This window comes from Cyprinus carpio, chromosome B5 (genome assembly GCF_018340385.1).
Source record: "Cyprinus carpio isolate SPL01 chromosome B5, ASM1834038v1, whole genome shotgun sequence".
NCBI classification, from domain to species: domain Eukaryota; kingdom Metazoa; phylum Chordata; class Actinopteri; order Cypriniformes; family Cyprinidae; genus Cyprinus; species Cyprinus carpio.
Window position 1 is genome coordinate 6,241,144 of NC_056601.1, and position 16,189 is coordinate 6,257,332.

The following is a 16,189-nucleotide window of genomic DNA, read 5'->3' on the forward strand; positions in this document are numbered from 1 at the left end:
GACAAAGCAGTTACAACAGTTTAGTCATGTATAGTTCTACATTGACATGAGGATTAAAAAAGCAGACACAAGTGTACTTATAGTGTTTACTTATAAACATCAAACTCAGGATTCAACCTCACAGAACCTATTGCATTAGATGCCCTCTTCTTATTCAAAGGATAATGCAGAAAACCCACTATCCTGCATGGAGAAGCTTCAGTCTCATTTAGATAACAGGGTATCCTGAAGTCTCTCAAACAGAGGATAAGATTGTCATGCTGTGGTTGCATCACCCTGCTGCTGATGAGGTTACGCTATCGCACGTAAAATATCTTATAAAAATGATTAAAAAGGAAATTTGTAACTTAAGGTTATATGTTGTCATTTCCATCTGTTTTCCCTAAAATATATTTCCTATATATACACTGCCGTTCAAAAGCTTGGGATCAGTAAGAGTCTCTTATGCTTGTCAAGGCTGCATTTTATTGATCAAAAATACAGAAAAAAAAAAAACGTTTTGTTAAATATTACTGCAATTTCTAATGTTGGTTACCTATTTTAATAGACTTTATAATATAATTTATTTTTTTTGAGGCAGCTATGAATTTTCATCAGCCATTACTCCAGTCTTCAGTTTCACATGATCCTTCAGAAGTCATTTTAATATGCTGATTTATTATCAGTGTTGAAACTGTTGTGCTGCTTTATTTATTTATTCATTCTGTGATACTTTATTTCTTTGATAAATAAAATGTTAAAAAAGAACAGCATTTATTCAAAATATAAATATTTTCTAACAATGTAAGTCTCTATAAATTTTTATCCATTTAACACATCCTTGCTGAATAAAAGTATTAATTTCTTAAAAAAGAAAGAAAGAAAAAAATGACTGACACCAAACTTTTGAATAGTGTATATTGTGAAACAAAATTTCTATTTTGAATAAACACTGTTCTTTTTAACTTTCTATTTATCAAATAATCGTGAAAAATTAAGCAGCACAACTGTTTCCAACTTTGATTATAAATCTGCCTATTAGAATGATTTCTGAAGGATCATGTGACACTAAAGACTGGAGTAACGAGTAATAAAAATTCAGTTTTGCTTCACAGGAATAAGTTATATTTTAAAGCGAATTAAAATAGAAAACTGTTACATTTAAATAGCAATAATATTTCACAAAATGACACCTTTTCTCTATTTTTGATTAAATAAATGCAGCCTTGATGAACATAAGAAACTTCTTTAAAAAACATTAAAAATCTTACTGATCCCAAACTTTTGAATGGCACTGTTATTGTATCTATAGAAAGGTATTTTATTTCTCTATTTCTCTTTCTATTCTGGTGTTTAAATAGTATTTGATGTTTTGTAAATTTTTACAAGGAATAAATTAATATTCTAGGTATTTACAGTATATGACTACAAGACTATAAACTTCTGCCATCACTTTAGAGAAAAGAAGAGAAAAGCTTGACTTTAGATATTAATAATCTACCTGACTAAATAATGAAACAGTTAAGCATTTAATGTGTTCACTCTGAACAGTGGCACTCTGTATATTGCTTTGGCTCTGTACAAGGTCCATTTTGCTTTAGATTTGGCCCATCCCAACCTGTCATGTGTTTATGGGACGGTCTAATATTGCTGGTCTTACTGTTATTCTTCTTCTGTTTCTACCTTTTTTTGTGTAGTGTTTCATATGTTATTAAGATTGAGAACCTTAACAGCCAAAGTCATGTCTAAACCTATGCAGGATTCAGTGTATAAAGTGTCAGGTAAGCGTTTCTGTGCTCTATTACAGCCTTATCTCCGTGTTATGTAATCATCTCTAAGGCCTTTATGTTTCGCCACATGGATGATCATAGTATTTTGTCAAGCCATAACCTCTGGTGATATACATGACACATATGCAAAAAGTTTACACCATCTGTTGTATGATCTACTGTATGATTAGCTATCAATGACAATCAACAATCAGTTTTATATTGCATTGCCTTAGCTATCTTAAGTTCTTCTTCTTAAGTTCCTCATTAACTCTGATGTCCTCCAGAACACTGTACAGACTAATCATCCGTCACATTGTCTGTGTCACACCTCACACCATGATTTGATTTGTTATGGTGTGATTTCTTCTCAGCTAACAAAAAACGGCCATCTGCCAGTGGTCTGGAGTCCATTGGTCCTCTTGTGAGCTCTGTGGAGGAGACCCCAGACCCCATTAGTACAGTTATTAAAGGTGAAATTCCCTCCTGGATCACTGGCAGCTTCCTAAGAAATGGACCTGGAAGATTTGAATTTGGTGAAAGCAAGTAAGAGGGCAAAATATTGCTATAATTGCAGCAAGATCTGTTCATTTTTATCTGGATGGTTTTTTTTGCTCATTTGGCTTCATCTGTTCCTCCTCAGATTCAACCACTGGTTTGACGGCATGGCCTTGATGCATCGTTTCCACATTAAAGATGGTCAGGTGACCTACAGCAGCTGTTTTTTGCGCAGTGACTCTTATGTGCAAAATTCAGAGAAGAATCGAATTGTGGTGTCTGAATTTGGCACCCTGGCAACACCTGACCCATGCAAAAACATTTTTGCCCGGTTCTTTTCACGTTTTCAGATTCCAAGTAAGCATCAGTTGGAGGTGACATCATTCAGACAAAATGCTCTGACGAATCTATAAAGATTAGATCAGAATGGACAAGTATAATGATTGTCAAAGTTAATGCAATTACTACAAAACCTTCATTTGAACCCATTCTAATCCTCAGTTGTGTTTGATTACCAGAGGCGACTGATAATGCAGGAGTGAGCTTTGTTAAGTACAAGGGAGATTTCTATGTAAGCACAGAAACCAACTTCATGCGCAGAATTGACCCTGTTAGCCTGGAAACCAAAGAAAAGGTAAATATGACTGTTTCACAGACACAGTAATAAAAATATAGTATTTTCCTAAAATGAACAGTTATCTCTATGTGACGTTGTTTTTTTTAAAGGTGGATTGGTCAGAATATATTGCAATAAATGCAGCAACAGCTCATCCACATTATGACCGCAACGGAGCAACTTACAACTTGGGAAACTCACATGGCCGAAATGGTGGGATGCCTCACTTATTCTTTTTATAACACAGCTAAATTCTAATGCCTTCTTTTTGTTAATCAAACCAAACATGACTGCAAAAATAATAACTCTTTCAAAACCAAACCAACCTACATATATCTGCAATTGGTCAAACAAACACATATTCCTGCCTCCAAACACATGAACCTATGTTTTGAAAGCATGCACCACAGAGCCAAACATTTGGGAAAATCAATATTGGCATGCCTTTTTTTTTTTTTTTTACATTAGTCTGGGATATAAGAAAATATTTTAACAACAACAACGAAAAACACTTCACCTATTCTGTTTCTCAAAGGCTTCTTCTACCATATCCTCCGAGTACCGCCAGGTGATGGAAAGAATGATGTTGCTGATCTCTCAGGCGCAGAGATTCTTTGCTCTATTCCTGCTTCTGACCCCAGGAAACCATCATACTACCACAGTTTTGGTGAATTTGCCTTCCATGTTTGCAGTTTTAGATTTTTTTCTGCTTCTTTATCGTTCTGTAATATTATAAGAAATATTTTCCATCTATTTAAATAGAATTTCACATGGTTGGAAATGTGGGCCACACACTTTGTCCAATTTATTATAATCTTCACCAACAGGCAAATGGAAAATAATGAATTTTTTCTCTTTTTCTTTAAAAGTGTTTGTTCATTTTTTTTTATTTTTTTTTACATTATGTTTGCAGTCATGTCAGAGAATTACATAGTCTTCATTGAGCAGCCAATCAAACTCGACCTGCTGAAATTCATGTTGTACAGAGTTGCTGGAAAGAGCTTTCATAAAGTCATGTCCTGGAACCCGGAACTGGAAACCATCTTCCATGTGGCAGACAGACACACTGGCCAGGCAAGGCAGAATCACATCATCATCACTGTGTATTTCTCTCACTTCATGTCTAACATCCATGTTTTCATCCACACAGCTCATCAAGACAAAATACTACAGCAGTGCTATGTTCACACTGCACCAGATTAATGCATATGAGGATAATGGATATTTGATTATGGACATGTGCTGTGGAGATGATGGCAATGTGATTGGTGACTTCACAATAGAGAACCTTCAGGCGTCTGGAGAAGAACTTGACAAGGTAACACCTTCACAGTCCAAAGCATGTCAAATGTCGATAATGCTGACCTCTCTTTCAGTTTCATAAAAATGTAATTTTAATGCAATGTTTATCTGTTGGCTTTCCCAGTTCTTCAATTCACTGTGTACAAACTTACCACGGAGATATGTACTGCCTCTGGACGTAAAGGAAAACGAGCCTAATGACCACAACCTCATCAATTTGCCGTACACCACTGCCACTGCTGTGAAGACTGTAACTGGGGTATGTGAGCAACAAAGAGGTCGCCTGGAAAAAACATTTATGGATATCAATAACAGTCATTTCTCTTTGGAAATAATAGGTGTTCCTGAGCCATGAAGATCTTTACAATGATGACCTGCTGCAGTACGGTGGTCTTGAGTTCCCACAGATTAACTACACGTATTACAATGCTCGTCCTTATCGGTACTTCTACGCCTGTGGCTTTGGACACGTATTTGCTGACTCTCTGCTTAAGATGGATTTAGAAGGAAAGAAGCTAAAGGTACCTTTTTAAATTAAAATAGAATTTTGTGAGATGAGTTTGAGAGTTCAGTATAACTGAACATATAATGTTTGGCCTGTCTTGTTGTCTGTAGGTGTGGCGCCACGCTGGTTTGTTCCCATCAGAGCCGGTGTTTGTTCCAGCACCTGATGCTAAGGATGAGGATGATGGTGTGGTCATGTCTGTTGTCATTACACCAAGAGAGGTGAGGTTCATGGTGTCATCATAGCTCAACTGGCCTGATTTTATGACATATGAACACATTATATGAGTAATTTGGTCAATCTAAGAATTCAGTCTTGACAGGTTTGATAATGTTGTGTAACTTTGTCTAGAAAAAGAGCAGTTTCCTCCTTGTCCTTGATGCCAAGACCTTCACAGAGCTTGGGCGAGCAGAAGTTCCAGTGGACATCCCGTGTGGCACTCATGGACTCTTCAATGAGATGAGCTAAAAAGAAAAAAAAAAATCAACTCATAAACGTAAAACCAGCTATGTAATCTTTAGAATAAGCTTTATTTTGTTATATATTTTGTATATGGCTAAGTGACATTAAATATTTTGGAAAAACTGGCATGCTTGTTTTTTGATTAACTATATTTGCTGTATTTTATCCTTAACCCAGAGATCAAATTGAATATTTAATGCTGCAGGACCATCCAGATACACCAAGTTAAGGTTACACAGGAACATTTTATGCATCAACTGTAGCTATAATAAAGTAAATAAAGTGTGCAACAGACATCGGCAGAGTATCTAGAGGTGGAGAAAAAAAACATAATGTTTTTGTCATAACTGAATAGACAATAAATACGGTGTCTAAGCTTGATCCCAATAACTTGCTTATCCTCCTACTTTTGTGTATTTCATCAAACGATTAGTGCATTGATCTCCAAATCACTAGGTGGATCTCGTGCTATACGGAAGCGGTAGTGTACACTTCAACTGTATTTTTTTTTCTTTACTTCAAATGTATTTGACTCTTTTCAATCAATTCAGTGATTTCTCATTACAACAGCCTCAACGGTAAATTTATGGAAATAAGGTAATGTCTTTGCAAAAAAGCACAAATCAGCTCTTCAAACTGTTGCTATGAGCTATTTTTTAGTAGACTTAGAAACCCATGAATACACTGTGGAGAAGTGGAAACTGTAGAACATGTACTCTTGATATGTAGAAAATACTCTGAGAAAAGGAAAGAACTAGAGAGGGCATCTAATAATGGAATGATTTAAAAAAATTCACATTCTGTAATTAAGGCAATCATGACATTTCTGAAAGAAACTCATCTTGTAAACAGGATTTAGTTTTTTTTTTTTTAACACAGTAATGTTATGTAATGCAATTACAGTAATGTAACACATAAATTCTTAGTTATCTGAAGATAACAGGATTAGAAAGTAGAATTTTAATTTCATATTAATACTACCCTTTTTTTCTCCCTCTTTCCCGTTAATGCTTCACACTCCAGTCCAGTTGGCGGCGGTTATACACCATAAGTTTGCTTGTCAGCCGCAATTAAATCGTAAAAGAAGAATAAGAAGAAGACAAATATAAGTTGTATACTGTCTGCTAATAACCCTGAAGTCTTGTACAAAACTGCTGAATCCGACAAACCTGTAAAAATACACGCTGTAGCTGGAGCGAGGAAAGTGTTTGGGCGTTTAGAGCAAAGGTGTCGCGTTCCAGTAATTCATTTGTAAGTGACACTGCACATTCAGTCATTTCAGCCTCAATAATACATTTATGAATCGATCAAACGTATGGACTTGTGTTTAGACTGAAAATACGGTAATGTCTTTACAAAGAAGCACAAAACGGATGTTCAGACGGTTAAGATCTGTTTTTAGTCAACTTAATTTAAATTTACTGCTGTATAACACTGGTATTTTCAATTATGACCTGACATAGAGTTCACTTGCTGTTTTAACTATTTACTCAGTCTGTATTTTGGTCAATCGTGTATTTTCAAAAAGGTCTTCTCTGATATTTATAATTCTTAAACTATTTCAAAAATAACTATACACTGAGCACAGATCTGTACAGGTGAGGTGTGGCTCGAAATGGCCGTTCTGCTTTATGTCATGATAAATTCATTCATTGTCTTTATCTATATCAGTAACTGTCAGGGTGAATTATGCCCTTATTCCGGCAACTTGAGCCTACACCGGAGAGAGAACGTCAGAGGAAGAAAAAACGGAAGAATGACTGGACTGAGGATGAGGACGGACCATCCACACTGATTAGCCTTTGTCTTCAAAGCCTAGCCGAGAACATGAAGGAGATGTGGGCAAAAGATTATGCCCAAAAGTACATGGACCAGTATTTCTTCAGATATATCATGGGTCCCTTCAGCTCATTACGTGAGTACTGCAAATATACACCTTGAGAACATGTGTAGATAAGTGAGTGTTATCTGTGTGTTTCTCTTTTAGCTGGTGAGTTGTTGGAAGAGCTGTTGTGCATCCTGTCCTCGCGTAATTTGTTGACACGTGCTGCCTTGCATCTTCTTCTCCTCCCTCAGCTGAGCTGTTTGTCCCTCTCATCAGCCTGCAGCCTTGTCAATGCCAACCTCTGCTCTCTTATCCAGATACGCTGCCAGGTTAAACACACACACACACACACACACCCCTTTCTAACTTTAGTATATTTCGTATTTGTCCACCGTTTGTGTAAACATGCTTTTTAGGCTTCAGTGAACTAGATTTAAAGTTAACCATATCAGACCGCAAATACCAGATATGTTCATTACTTGCAAATTTCCATCAGTTGAGCAGTGCCTACAGTGCAGCAAAAGAATAGAATTGTAATTTGTTTTAGGTAAGCCTTGGAAAATAAAATACTGTTGGTTCACATCTTGTTTTCAGTCAGTAGCACTGAAAATTTTTAGTTATTGTGCAGTGGAAGCCATAATTTTTACTGTTAATGTGACAAAACTACAAAAATATAATAATACTTATAATACAATAAAAATAATCATGAAATAATAATAAAATTATTCACAAATAGTCAAATATAATATACTATAAATATAATAAAAATGTATAAATACTGTTTAAAAGTTGTATACATGCAAAGTCACCATAGTTGCATTTATTTATTAAAAAAACAAAACAGTAATATTTTGAAATATTACTCTAGTCTTCAGTCACATTATATTTTAATATGCTGATTTAGTGCTCAAGAAACATTTCTGACTATTGTTATTAATATTGAAAACAGGTGTGATGCTTATTTTTTTTAACCAGAATGTTTAGGGAATGTCAGTAAAATGCTGCCTTGCAAACATTTTAATAATATGCATGTGAATGTTGTTAGTCTTGCCTGTTGTCGGTACATACAAAGCTCTCACTGTTCTTATGTTCACTGTTTTGTCTCTTTCTTGCACAGAATCTTCAGTCTCTGGATCTTAGTGGAGCACAGAATATATCTGCATCAGTGCTGTGTGAGCTCCTGGGCAGCCAAAGTCGTCTCCGTTCCCTCTCCCTGGCTGGAACCCTGTGTGATCAGAGAGTGATATCAGTGGTATGCCGCCAGTGCCCCAAACTGAAACACCTGGATGTGTCCCGGTGCCTTGTCCTCACCCCTGCAGGCCTGCTCCCTCTGTCCTACCAAGAACCCCTTGTCAAGAACGCAAACATCAGCAGCCTGCTAGCTCTGGATATCGGTTTAGCAGAAAATGAGAGAGATGCAGTAGCTGCAGTTGCGTTTCTCCTGCTCAGCTTACCTGGTCTTCAGAGGTTGGCAATGGAGGGATTGGGACAGGCTTGTGCTCTCATACAGAACAAGCAGTTTGAGGTGACTGAGGAGTTCACTAGTCGAGAAGGTGTGCCACTTCTCAAAGACATGTGGGCGAAGCGAACACAGGAAGACCACTGGAAAGACAGCAGTTTACTGAGTACAGATAGAGAGGAAAGTTTTACTTTGGAAGGAAAAATAGATGAATATTTATCATTAGAGGAGAGTCAGACAGATGCTAGTGATAGTACTGATATAAATGAATGGACAAGGACTTCAGGAGAGGGCTGTGAAAAAGATGGATGTAGAAGTAGAGCTTGTAATGGAAGGGATAGTGTGACAACATCTCTCAGGGACGTACAAGGACTGTCTCTGGATACTTTAGAGGCGGTAGGGCAGGTCTGCCCTGAACTGCGTGTCCTGTCTTTGGACTGTCTCCAGAGCAATGTGGATGATAATGTTGACAGCTTTGAACAGGCAGCAGTTTTAGCCAGAGGACTTGGTAGGTTCTCTGGACAGCTAAGCTGTCTTTCTCTGCAGTTTGCTGGTCTTCTGTCTGAACTGGTCCCAGCACTTAAAGCCACAGGCTCACATCTGCTTTCACTCACCTTGGAAGGCGTCAAAGCTGATGGACATATTTCTCTTCTGGAGCTTATTCATGCCTGTCCCAGACTCACTTCTCTCACTGTTCATTTAGACCCACCCAGGAATAATTTGAATGGAGAGGATGAGGAGGAGGAGGAGGAGGGTGAAGATGAAGGCCTTCTTTCTAATCTGCCATGCATTCCACACCTCCGCTCTTTAACACTAAAGTAAGTCAAATGTAGTCATGCTTGCAAAACTTTATGCTGATGCACTTTCCCATTACAATCGAATCTGCTGGGTAGTGTTATCTGTCTTTTTTCCCAACAGTTTTTCCCTGGATGAACAACATATGAAGCCTGCATTGTGTTGGAGGTCTCTGAAGGGAGTGCTGTGGGCACTACTAAGAGGCGCTTCACTCCTTCAGAAGCTCTCACTAATCGCTGTTCCCTGTCGACTGGACCCTGTGTTCAAACTTGTCCTGAATCATTGGGCCAAACCCCTCGGAGCCCTAGATAGTCCCCCACTGCACTGCCTAAGATCTGCCAGCCTGAACCGCTCAGATATCTCTTTGGAGACTGTAATACATATTGTAAACACTTGTAGGCGCTTGTCTCATTTGGATTTGAGTGGCTGCTGGGCATTGACGTTGAGCAATATCACAAAGTTACAATGCAAAGCCAAAAGGAGGCGCCATATGCTGCAAATAACATGGACATGAGCTGGGAAAAGAAAAGTCCATGCTAAGATTGATAATGAGTTGTCTTTCATTGCGATTTTGTTGATTTTATATTTTTGTCTTTCACAGGTCCCTAGAATTACAGAAAAAGATAAATGTAATGTAATTATATATTTATGAAATTGATATATGAAATTGGAAAATATATTTGTTGCTGATACAAAGATAAAACTAAAAGAGTTAACCAAAATTACAATGCACTGCTCATAATCAGATTTATAAATGATGTTTTGTAATTTATCTATATCATTTATCCGTATATCCACATGGCCTTTGAGATTTAAAACGATGTTTACCACAAACAGTCTGTATTTCTGAACCCATAAAGATTTGTTTTAGCGCAAAACGTGTCATGCACTTTGTTATATTAGAATAACTGATGTTTCTATGCAAAAGTCCCAGGATAAGAGCAAGTAAATGTACTTAAAAAAAAAAAAAAAAAAAATCATCTTTTTTTTTTTTTTTTTAATATGTTCTCAACCTTTAAATCATCTGCGGTTTTAATGTTGCTGGTAAGTGTGTTGGTTCAATAAAATATTGTTTAATAAACAATAATAATAACACGTGTATCAATAAAATCCTGTACTCTCTACAATGGTGTTGTGTTTATTTATATATCTGTCTATCCACTACTGATTTTATAATTTATATACACTGAAATTTGATCTAAACGCTGCTTTCTGTTTGTGTACTGCACTCTTTCTTCATTGGCTCCTTTTACTGTGACGAGAAGCCTTCACAATAATATTATGCTGATTGGCCAGTTTACTAGCGCGAACTTACTCCTCCAGCGAATCAGCTCACCGGCGTCCCACAACGTAATTCATATTCATGAGCCAAGCTTCTGACGTACCACTTATTCATATATTCGCTGGCGGGAGGAAGACCGTGTGTGCTAGCTAAAGTGTAATTTGTTTATTACATTCAGGACAGTTATGTCTCGAATACTCAACTCTATTGTAGCTGTTTGTCCGGACATGGGAATAGGGAAAAATGGAAATCTGCCATGGCATCCAATAAGGCTAAGGTGAGCTCGTGTTTGTTGCTAAATCTCCAGCTAATGTTCTGATATGTTGATTCAATAATATAAGAGGTGTTTGTAGATTTCTAGTGCCCTGTGTCACGAGTTCTGTATTTCGCAACAGCTATAAATTGTAACGTTTGCAGTTGTGCAAATTGAATGGTTATTGACAAATGAATATAATAAAAACATCTTACTAAACATGTAAGGAAAGAATGGTAGGATGAAGAATATTAGCTGAAGTTGTGACGTTGAGTTAACCTAAGATCGAACATTTCATGATTGCACAGATCTTTAGTTAAAAGCTTGACCTTTATCCTAGAGTCCATTGGTAAATAACAGTATTCAGCACATTTGCCCACGAGAGCAAAGTCCACACACATTACTATAGAAAAACATATTCCTAAACTTTTTAATGTATCCCATCCATTCGCTTTGATTCTTATCTTTCATATCTTTTTAGTAATGAGTTCAAGCACTTTCAGAAGATGACCATGACTCCTTTAGTTGAGGGTAACGTTATGCTTACATTGTCTTAATTTTGGCATATTTTATTTGTTTGTTCAGAATTTATTAATATCTTAAACCAGATCATATCATATATTCTGTGTGTCATTTGACAGGTAAAAAGAATGTGGTCCTGATGGGCAGAAAGACTTGGTTCTCTATCCCTGCAGCAAACAGACCCCTAAAGAACAGGATCAACATTGTTCTGAGCAGAGAGCTCAAGTAATCCTCTTAATGTTTACTATTTTTTTCTTCATCTTGTATTAAATCACTACCCTGTATAAAAGTAAAGTGCCTGTTTCTGTCACTCACTACACAGGACAGCCCCAGAGGGAGCTCACTACCTTGCTTCAGACTTCAGTTCAGCTCTTCATCTGTTAGACAGCAGTGAGCTCGAAAAACAAGTGGACCAGGTTTGGATAATTGGTGGAAGCGCTCTGTACAAGGTTGGTACAATTATGCAAGCCTGTCATATCTATTGAGAAATTCAGTGAAATGTTATAAAAGTATAAACATATGCTGAATATGCATTTATCTCTTGTAACGGTCAATGATTTTTTTTACTAGGGTCTCATGTTACCATATATATATATATATATATATATATATATATATATATATATATATATATATATATATATTCGTGCTGTCAAATGATTAATCACGTTTGTTTGTATATTAGTTATGTGTTTTTGTTTACATAACATATGTGTGTGCATTTTGTATATTTATTATGTTTATATAAATATACATAAATACAGCATATATTTTGAAAATATTTAAATAATTTATATCATATATAAATATATTTAATATAAACTTAACATTTTTCTTAAATCTATACATGCGTGTGTGTGTGTATAGATATATACATAATAAATAAATATACACAGTACACACACATTATGTAAACAAACTTTTATTTTTATATATATACAGTACAGACCAAAAGTTTGGAAACATTACTATTTTTAATGTTTTTGAAAGAAGTTTCTTCTGCTCATCAAGTCTGCATTTATTTGATCAAAAATACAGAAAAAACAGTAATATTGTGAAATATTATTACAACTTAAAATAATAGTTTTTCTATTTATTAATACTTAAATAAAAAATAATTTATTCCTGTGATGCGAAGCTGAATTTTCAGCACCATTACTCCAGCCTTCAGTGTCACATGTAACATCCAGTCTATCACATGATCATTTAGAAATCATTCTAATATTCTGATTTATTATGAGTGTTGGAAACAGTTCTGCTGTCTAATATATTTGATGAATAAAAGGTTAAAAAGAACTGCATTTATTCAAAATAAAAAAAAAATTCTAATAATATATATTCTAATAATATATTTTCTTTACTATCACTTTTTATCAATTTAACACATCCTTGCTGAATAAAAGTATTGTTTTTATTTAAAAAGAAAGAAAGAAAAAAAAAATTACTGACCCCAAATTACTGACCAGTTTTGTTTATTGTTATTGAAAGATATTTATATTTAAAAAAAAAAGCTTCTTTTTTTTTTTTTTTTTTTTTCTTTTTTTTCATCAAAGTATCCTAAAAAAAGTATCACATGATCTGAAAAAATATTAAGCAGCAGAACTGTTTCCAACTTTGATAATGAATCATCATATTAGAATGATTTCAAAAGAATCATGTGATAATGATCCTAAAAATTCATCATTGCATCACAGAAGTAAATGATAATTTAAAGCATAATAAACTTAAAAACAATTATTTTAAATTGTAATAATATATCACAATATTACATTTTTTTTCTGTATTTTTGATAAAAAAAATGCAGGCTTGATGAGCAGAAGAAACTTATTTCAAAAACATTAAAAATAGTAATGTTTCCAAACTTTTGGTCTGTATTGTGTATATATATATATATATATATATATATGTATATGTATATATGTATATATATATATATATATATATGTATATATATATATGTATATATGTATATGTATACACACATACGCGCACACACACACACACACACACATAATTGTATTGCTTTTGATTAATTCCATGTGTTTGTATGCACATTCTCAATTTATTTCTTCCTATCTGAATACATTAAAATTAGGGCTGTCAAATGATTAATCACGATTAATCACATCCAAAATAAAAGTTTTGTTTACATAATATATGTATGTGTACAGGGTATATTTATTATGTATATATAAATACACACACATAAATTATATATTTAGAAAATATTTACATGTATATACATTTATATATTTATATTCTTATATTTTATATTATATATAAATATATTTAATATATAAACATAACATATTCTTCTTAAATATATACATGCATGTGTATGTATTTATATATACATAATAAATATACACAGTATACACACATATATTATGTAAACAAAACTTTTATTTTGGATGTGATTAATCGTGATTAATCATTTGACAGCCCTAATTAAAATATATCTTTTTTTTGCAACCTAGTTTTAAAATTTAAGACGCATCATACAATCATACAAATGGTTTATGAAATTAATTGTATTGTTTTTTTGTTTTTGTAATGTGGTTTCAAAGTTCCTCATTTGAGGGTAAAATGGGCTCTTTCACCAGTTATATGCGTGCAACTATTAAATTGTACACCCACCTAAAGATCAGTTGTATCTCAGTTATAGCGCAGTTTAGTCAGATCTTTGTATAATCAGTTGTTATGGAAACTGCCTCAAGGCAAAATGTACAAAAGACTCCCTTCCTTCATACTCCTTCCTCCTCATTCTGTTAATATCTTGTACACTGTAATCACTTTGTGAATGTTGTGCTGTGTTCTTCAGGAGGTGATGGAAAGTTCTGGTCCTAGGCGTCTTTTTGTAACACGGGTCCTCAAGCAGTTTGACTGTGACACATTCATACCTGACATAAACATAAACAAGTACAAGCTTTTGCCCGAGTGAGTGCTCATACAGTTGTTTGTATGCTTACATGAAGGTCTATGTGAAGAGAGTTTAGCATTGCAGTTCTAAAAGTCAGCTGCATTAAAGTGACAGTGAAAACATTAATAATGTTACAAATGATTTCTCTCTCAAATAAATGCTGTGGTTTTGAACTTTCTATTAATCAAAGAATCCTAAAAAAAAAAACTATTACTGTTACTACAAAATATTATGCAGCACAGCTATCTTTAAGATTGATGCTAATAAATCTTTATTGCACATCAAATCAGTATATTAGAATGATTTCTGAAGAATCATGTGACACTGAAGACTGGAGTAATGGCTGCTGGAAATTCAGCTGTGCCATTAGAGGAATAAATTCAATTTTAAAATAGAAAACTGATGTTTTAAATTGTTATATTATTTCATAATATTACTGTATTTTGGATCAAATAAATGCAGCCTTAATGAGCATAAGATACCTCTTTGCATTCATTTCAAGCTTTTAAGAGCCTTACAGAATAAATTCATTTGCATATTGCTTGCAAAAAATGTTTCATAACATGATTTGTAGGAATGATATTAATACTTTAGTTTAGTGTTAAACTTCAAAAGGCCATTTGCCAAGGCTAAAACTCTTCAGTGTTTTGAAACACATTTTTTAGGTACAACCTTTTTTGTACATATGTTTAGGAATATTTGTCTGGTCATGTCCTTGAATAAAGTGGGATTAATGGATTTATTGGCACTGGAACAGACATATGCTGTTGTGTATCCAGAGAGAACAGTGAAGAGTTACATTAATGAGGAGAAAAAGCTCTCTTGTTATGTAAAAATGGCATCTAGCATCAAAGGTGGGCCTCACCAAATGTCACATCTCTCAGGCACACAATAAGCATTTAAAGAGAAGTTAAATGCACACAGAATGTTGACACAGGTTCATCACTGCCACTTCATCTGACAAAGAGCAAAGTGGATTTTGTTTGTGTTCTCAAATTCATTTAACTGTGGCACAGTGAACAAGAATCCATACCAGTCTAAAGTGGATGAAATTTATGAAAGTACAAGCACGTAATTGTGTATGTGTCTGTATTATGTGATATTTTCTTGTGTTCTTAGTTGAAATGTGTACTTGTAAAATCAGTCCATAGAAATGTGTGGGTAATGTCTTATTGTTCCTTCTATTTCTCTCTTGTTTCCTTCGGGCCAGATTCCCGGGTGTACCCACGGGCTTGCAGGAGGAGAATGGTGTTCAGTATGTATTTGAAGTATATGAGAGCACCGACCACTAAGAAGATCCTTTAAGCATGATGCTAAGGTCGGAAAAGTGGCCTGGCCGGGTAGTGCGAGTGCTCTGACGTTGTGTGGCTCAGTTTTTATGGGAGACCTGTTTTTAAACCCCCATCACGCCTTTTTCTCCCCATCATTTGTTTGCCACATTTCCTGTCCACTTTCCATAGTAATAAAAATGAAACGTGATTCTAGGACAGTTAAAATGTTATTTAATGATTTTATTATAACATTTTATGTATGGCCTGTGAAACTATATATACAAAGGGGAAAGTAGACAGAAAATCATGAGAAGACAGAGGGTGGGTAAAAGGGTGAAACTGATAGGATCCAATCTCCCATGAGCACAACAACTCAACATGTTGCAAGAGTGCTGTCCACTAGGTCTCTGCTTATTTGCGGCCTTTTCTCAAAAATTATAATTTTTTGTAATATGCAAAAACAGTTGTTTTCCCACTGTCACTACCATAATCTTATTGTATAAGTATCAGGTTTAGTTCCTGGATTATCATTTCAAATATTCAGAAAGCAATATTCCTAATTTTGATAATAAATTTTCCTTTCCACATCTGCTATCCAGTTAATTATTCTTCATCTTGCCAACTGCAAAAGACGACCTGCTCATCTCCATATCCAATAGCAACTGAAGTGTCTGCTCTTAAGCCAGAATGAAGATCTGACAGCTCTCATGAATATGCATGTTGTGTATGGT

At 34.8% G+C, this 16,189-nt stretch overlaps 3 protein-coding genes across 6 annotated transcripts; all 3 read left to right on the top strand.

Annotated features, from left to right (window-relative positions):
• The first annotated feature begins 1,584 nt into the window (after window positions 1-1,584).
• On the top strand, window positions 1,585-5,257 carry bco2l (beta-carotene 15, 15-dioxygenase 2, like). Its single transcript, XM_042723901.1, has 12 exons — window positions 1,585-1,760; window positions 2,123-2,294; window positions 2,392-2,603; window positions 2,765-2,880; window positions 2,973-3,075; window positions 3,398-3,529; window positions 3,776-3,936; window positions 4,013-4,180; window positions 4,289-4,423; window positions 4,503-4,685; window positions 4,780-4,890; window positions 5,021-5,257. Exons 1-12 carry the CDS (start codon window positions 1,685-1,687, stop codon window positions 5,135-5,137), a joined length of 1,686 nt encoding a protein of 561 aa, XP_042579835.1. The 5' UTR covers window positions 1,585-1,684; the 3' UTR covers window positions 5,138-5,257.
• Window positions 5,258-6,189: 932 nt separating this feature from the next.
• si:ch211-214j8.12 (uncharacterized protein LOC100000539 homolog) lies at window positions 6,190-10,160 on the top strand. 4 transcript variants are annotated; one of them, XM_042723902.1, is made up of 5 exons: window positions 6,190-6,382; window positions 6,803-7,046; window positions 7,119-7,285; window positions 8,074-9,233; window positions 9,334-10,160. In XM_042723902.1, the coding sequence occupies exons 2-5, from the start codon at window positions 6,821-6,823 to the stop codon at window positions 9,722-9,724; spliced, it is 1,944 nt and encodes a 647-aa protein (XP_042579836.1). In that variant the 5' UTR covers window positions 6,190-6,382; window positions 6,803-6,820; the 3' UTR covers window positions 9,725-10,160. The 4 variants fall into 4 exon arrangements, with proteins under 4 accessions (XP_042579836.1, XP_042579839.1, XP_042579838.1 ...); XM_042723905.1 differs by having other exon boundaries at window positions 9,309-9,404; XM_042723903.1 differs by lacking the exon at window positions 6,190-6,382 and having other exon boundaries at window positions 6,928-7,046; window positions 7,119-7,121; window positions 7,208-7,285.
• Window positions 10,161-10,586: 426 nt separating this feature from the next.
• On the top strand, window positions 10,587-16,045 carry dhfr (dihydrofolate reductase). The gene is made up of 6 exons (XM_042723909.1): window positions 10,587-10,769; window positions 11,227-11,276; window positions 11,387-11,492; window positions 11,590-11,716; window positions 14,089-14,204; window positions 15,398-16,045. The coding sequence occupies exons 1-6, from the start codon at window positions 10,678-10,680 to the stop codon at window positions 15,477-15,479; spliced, it is 573 nt and encodes a 190-aa protein (XP_042579843.1). The 5' UTR covers window positions 10,587-10,677; the 3' UTR covers window positions 15,480-16,045.
• Window positions 16,046-16,189: the final 144 nt, after the last annotated feature.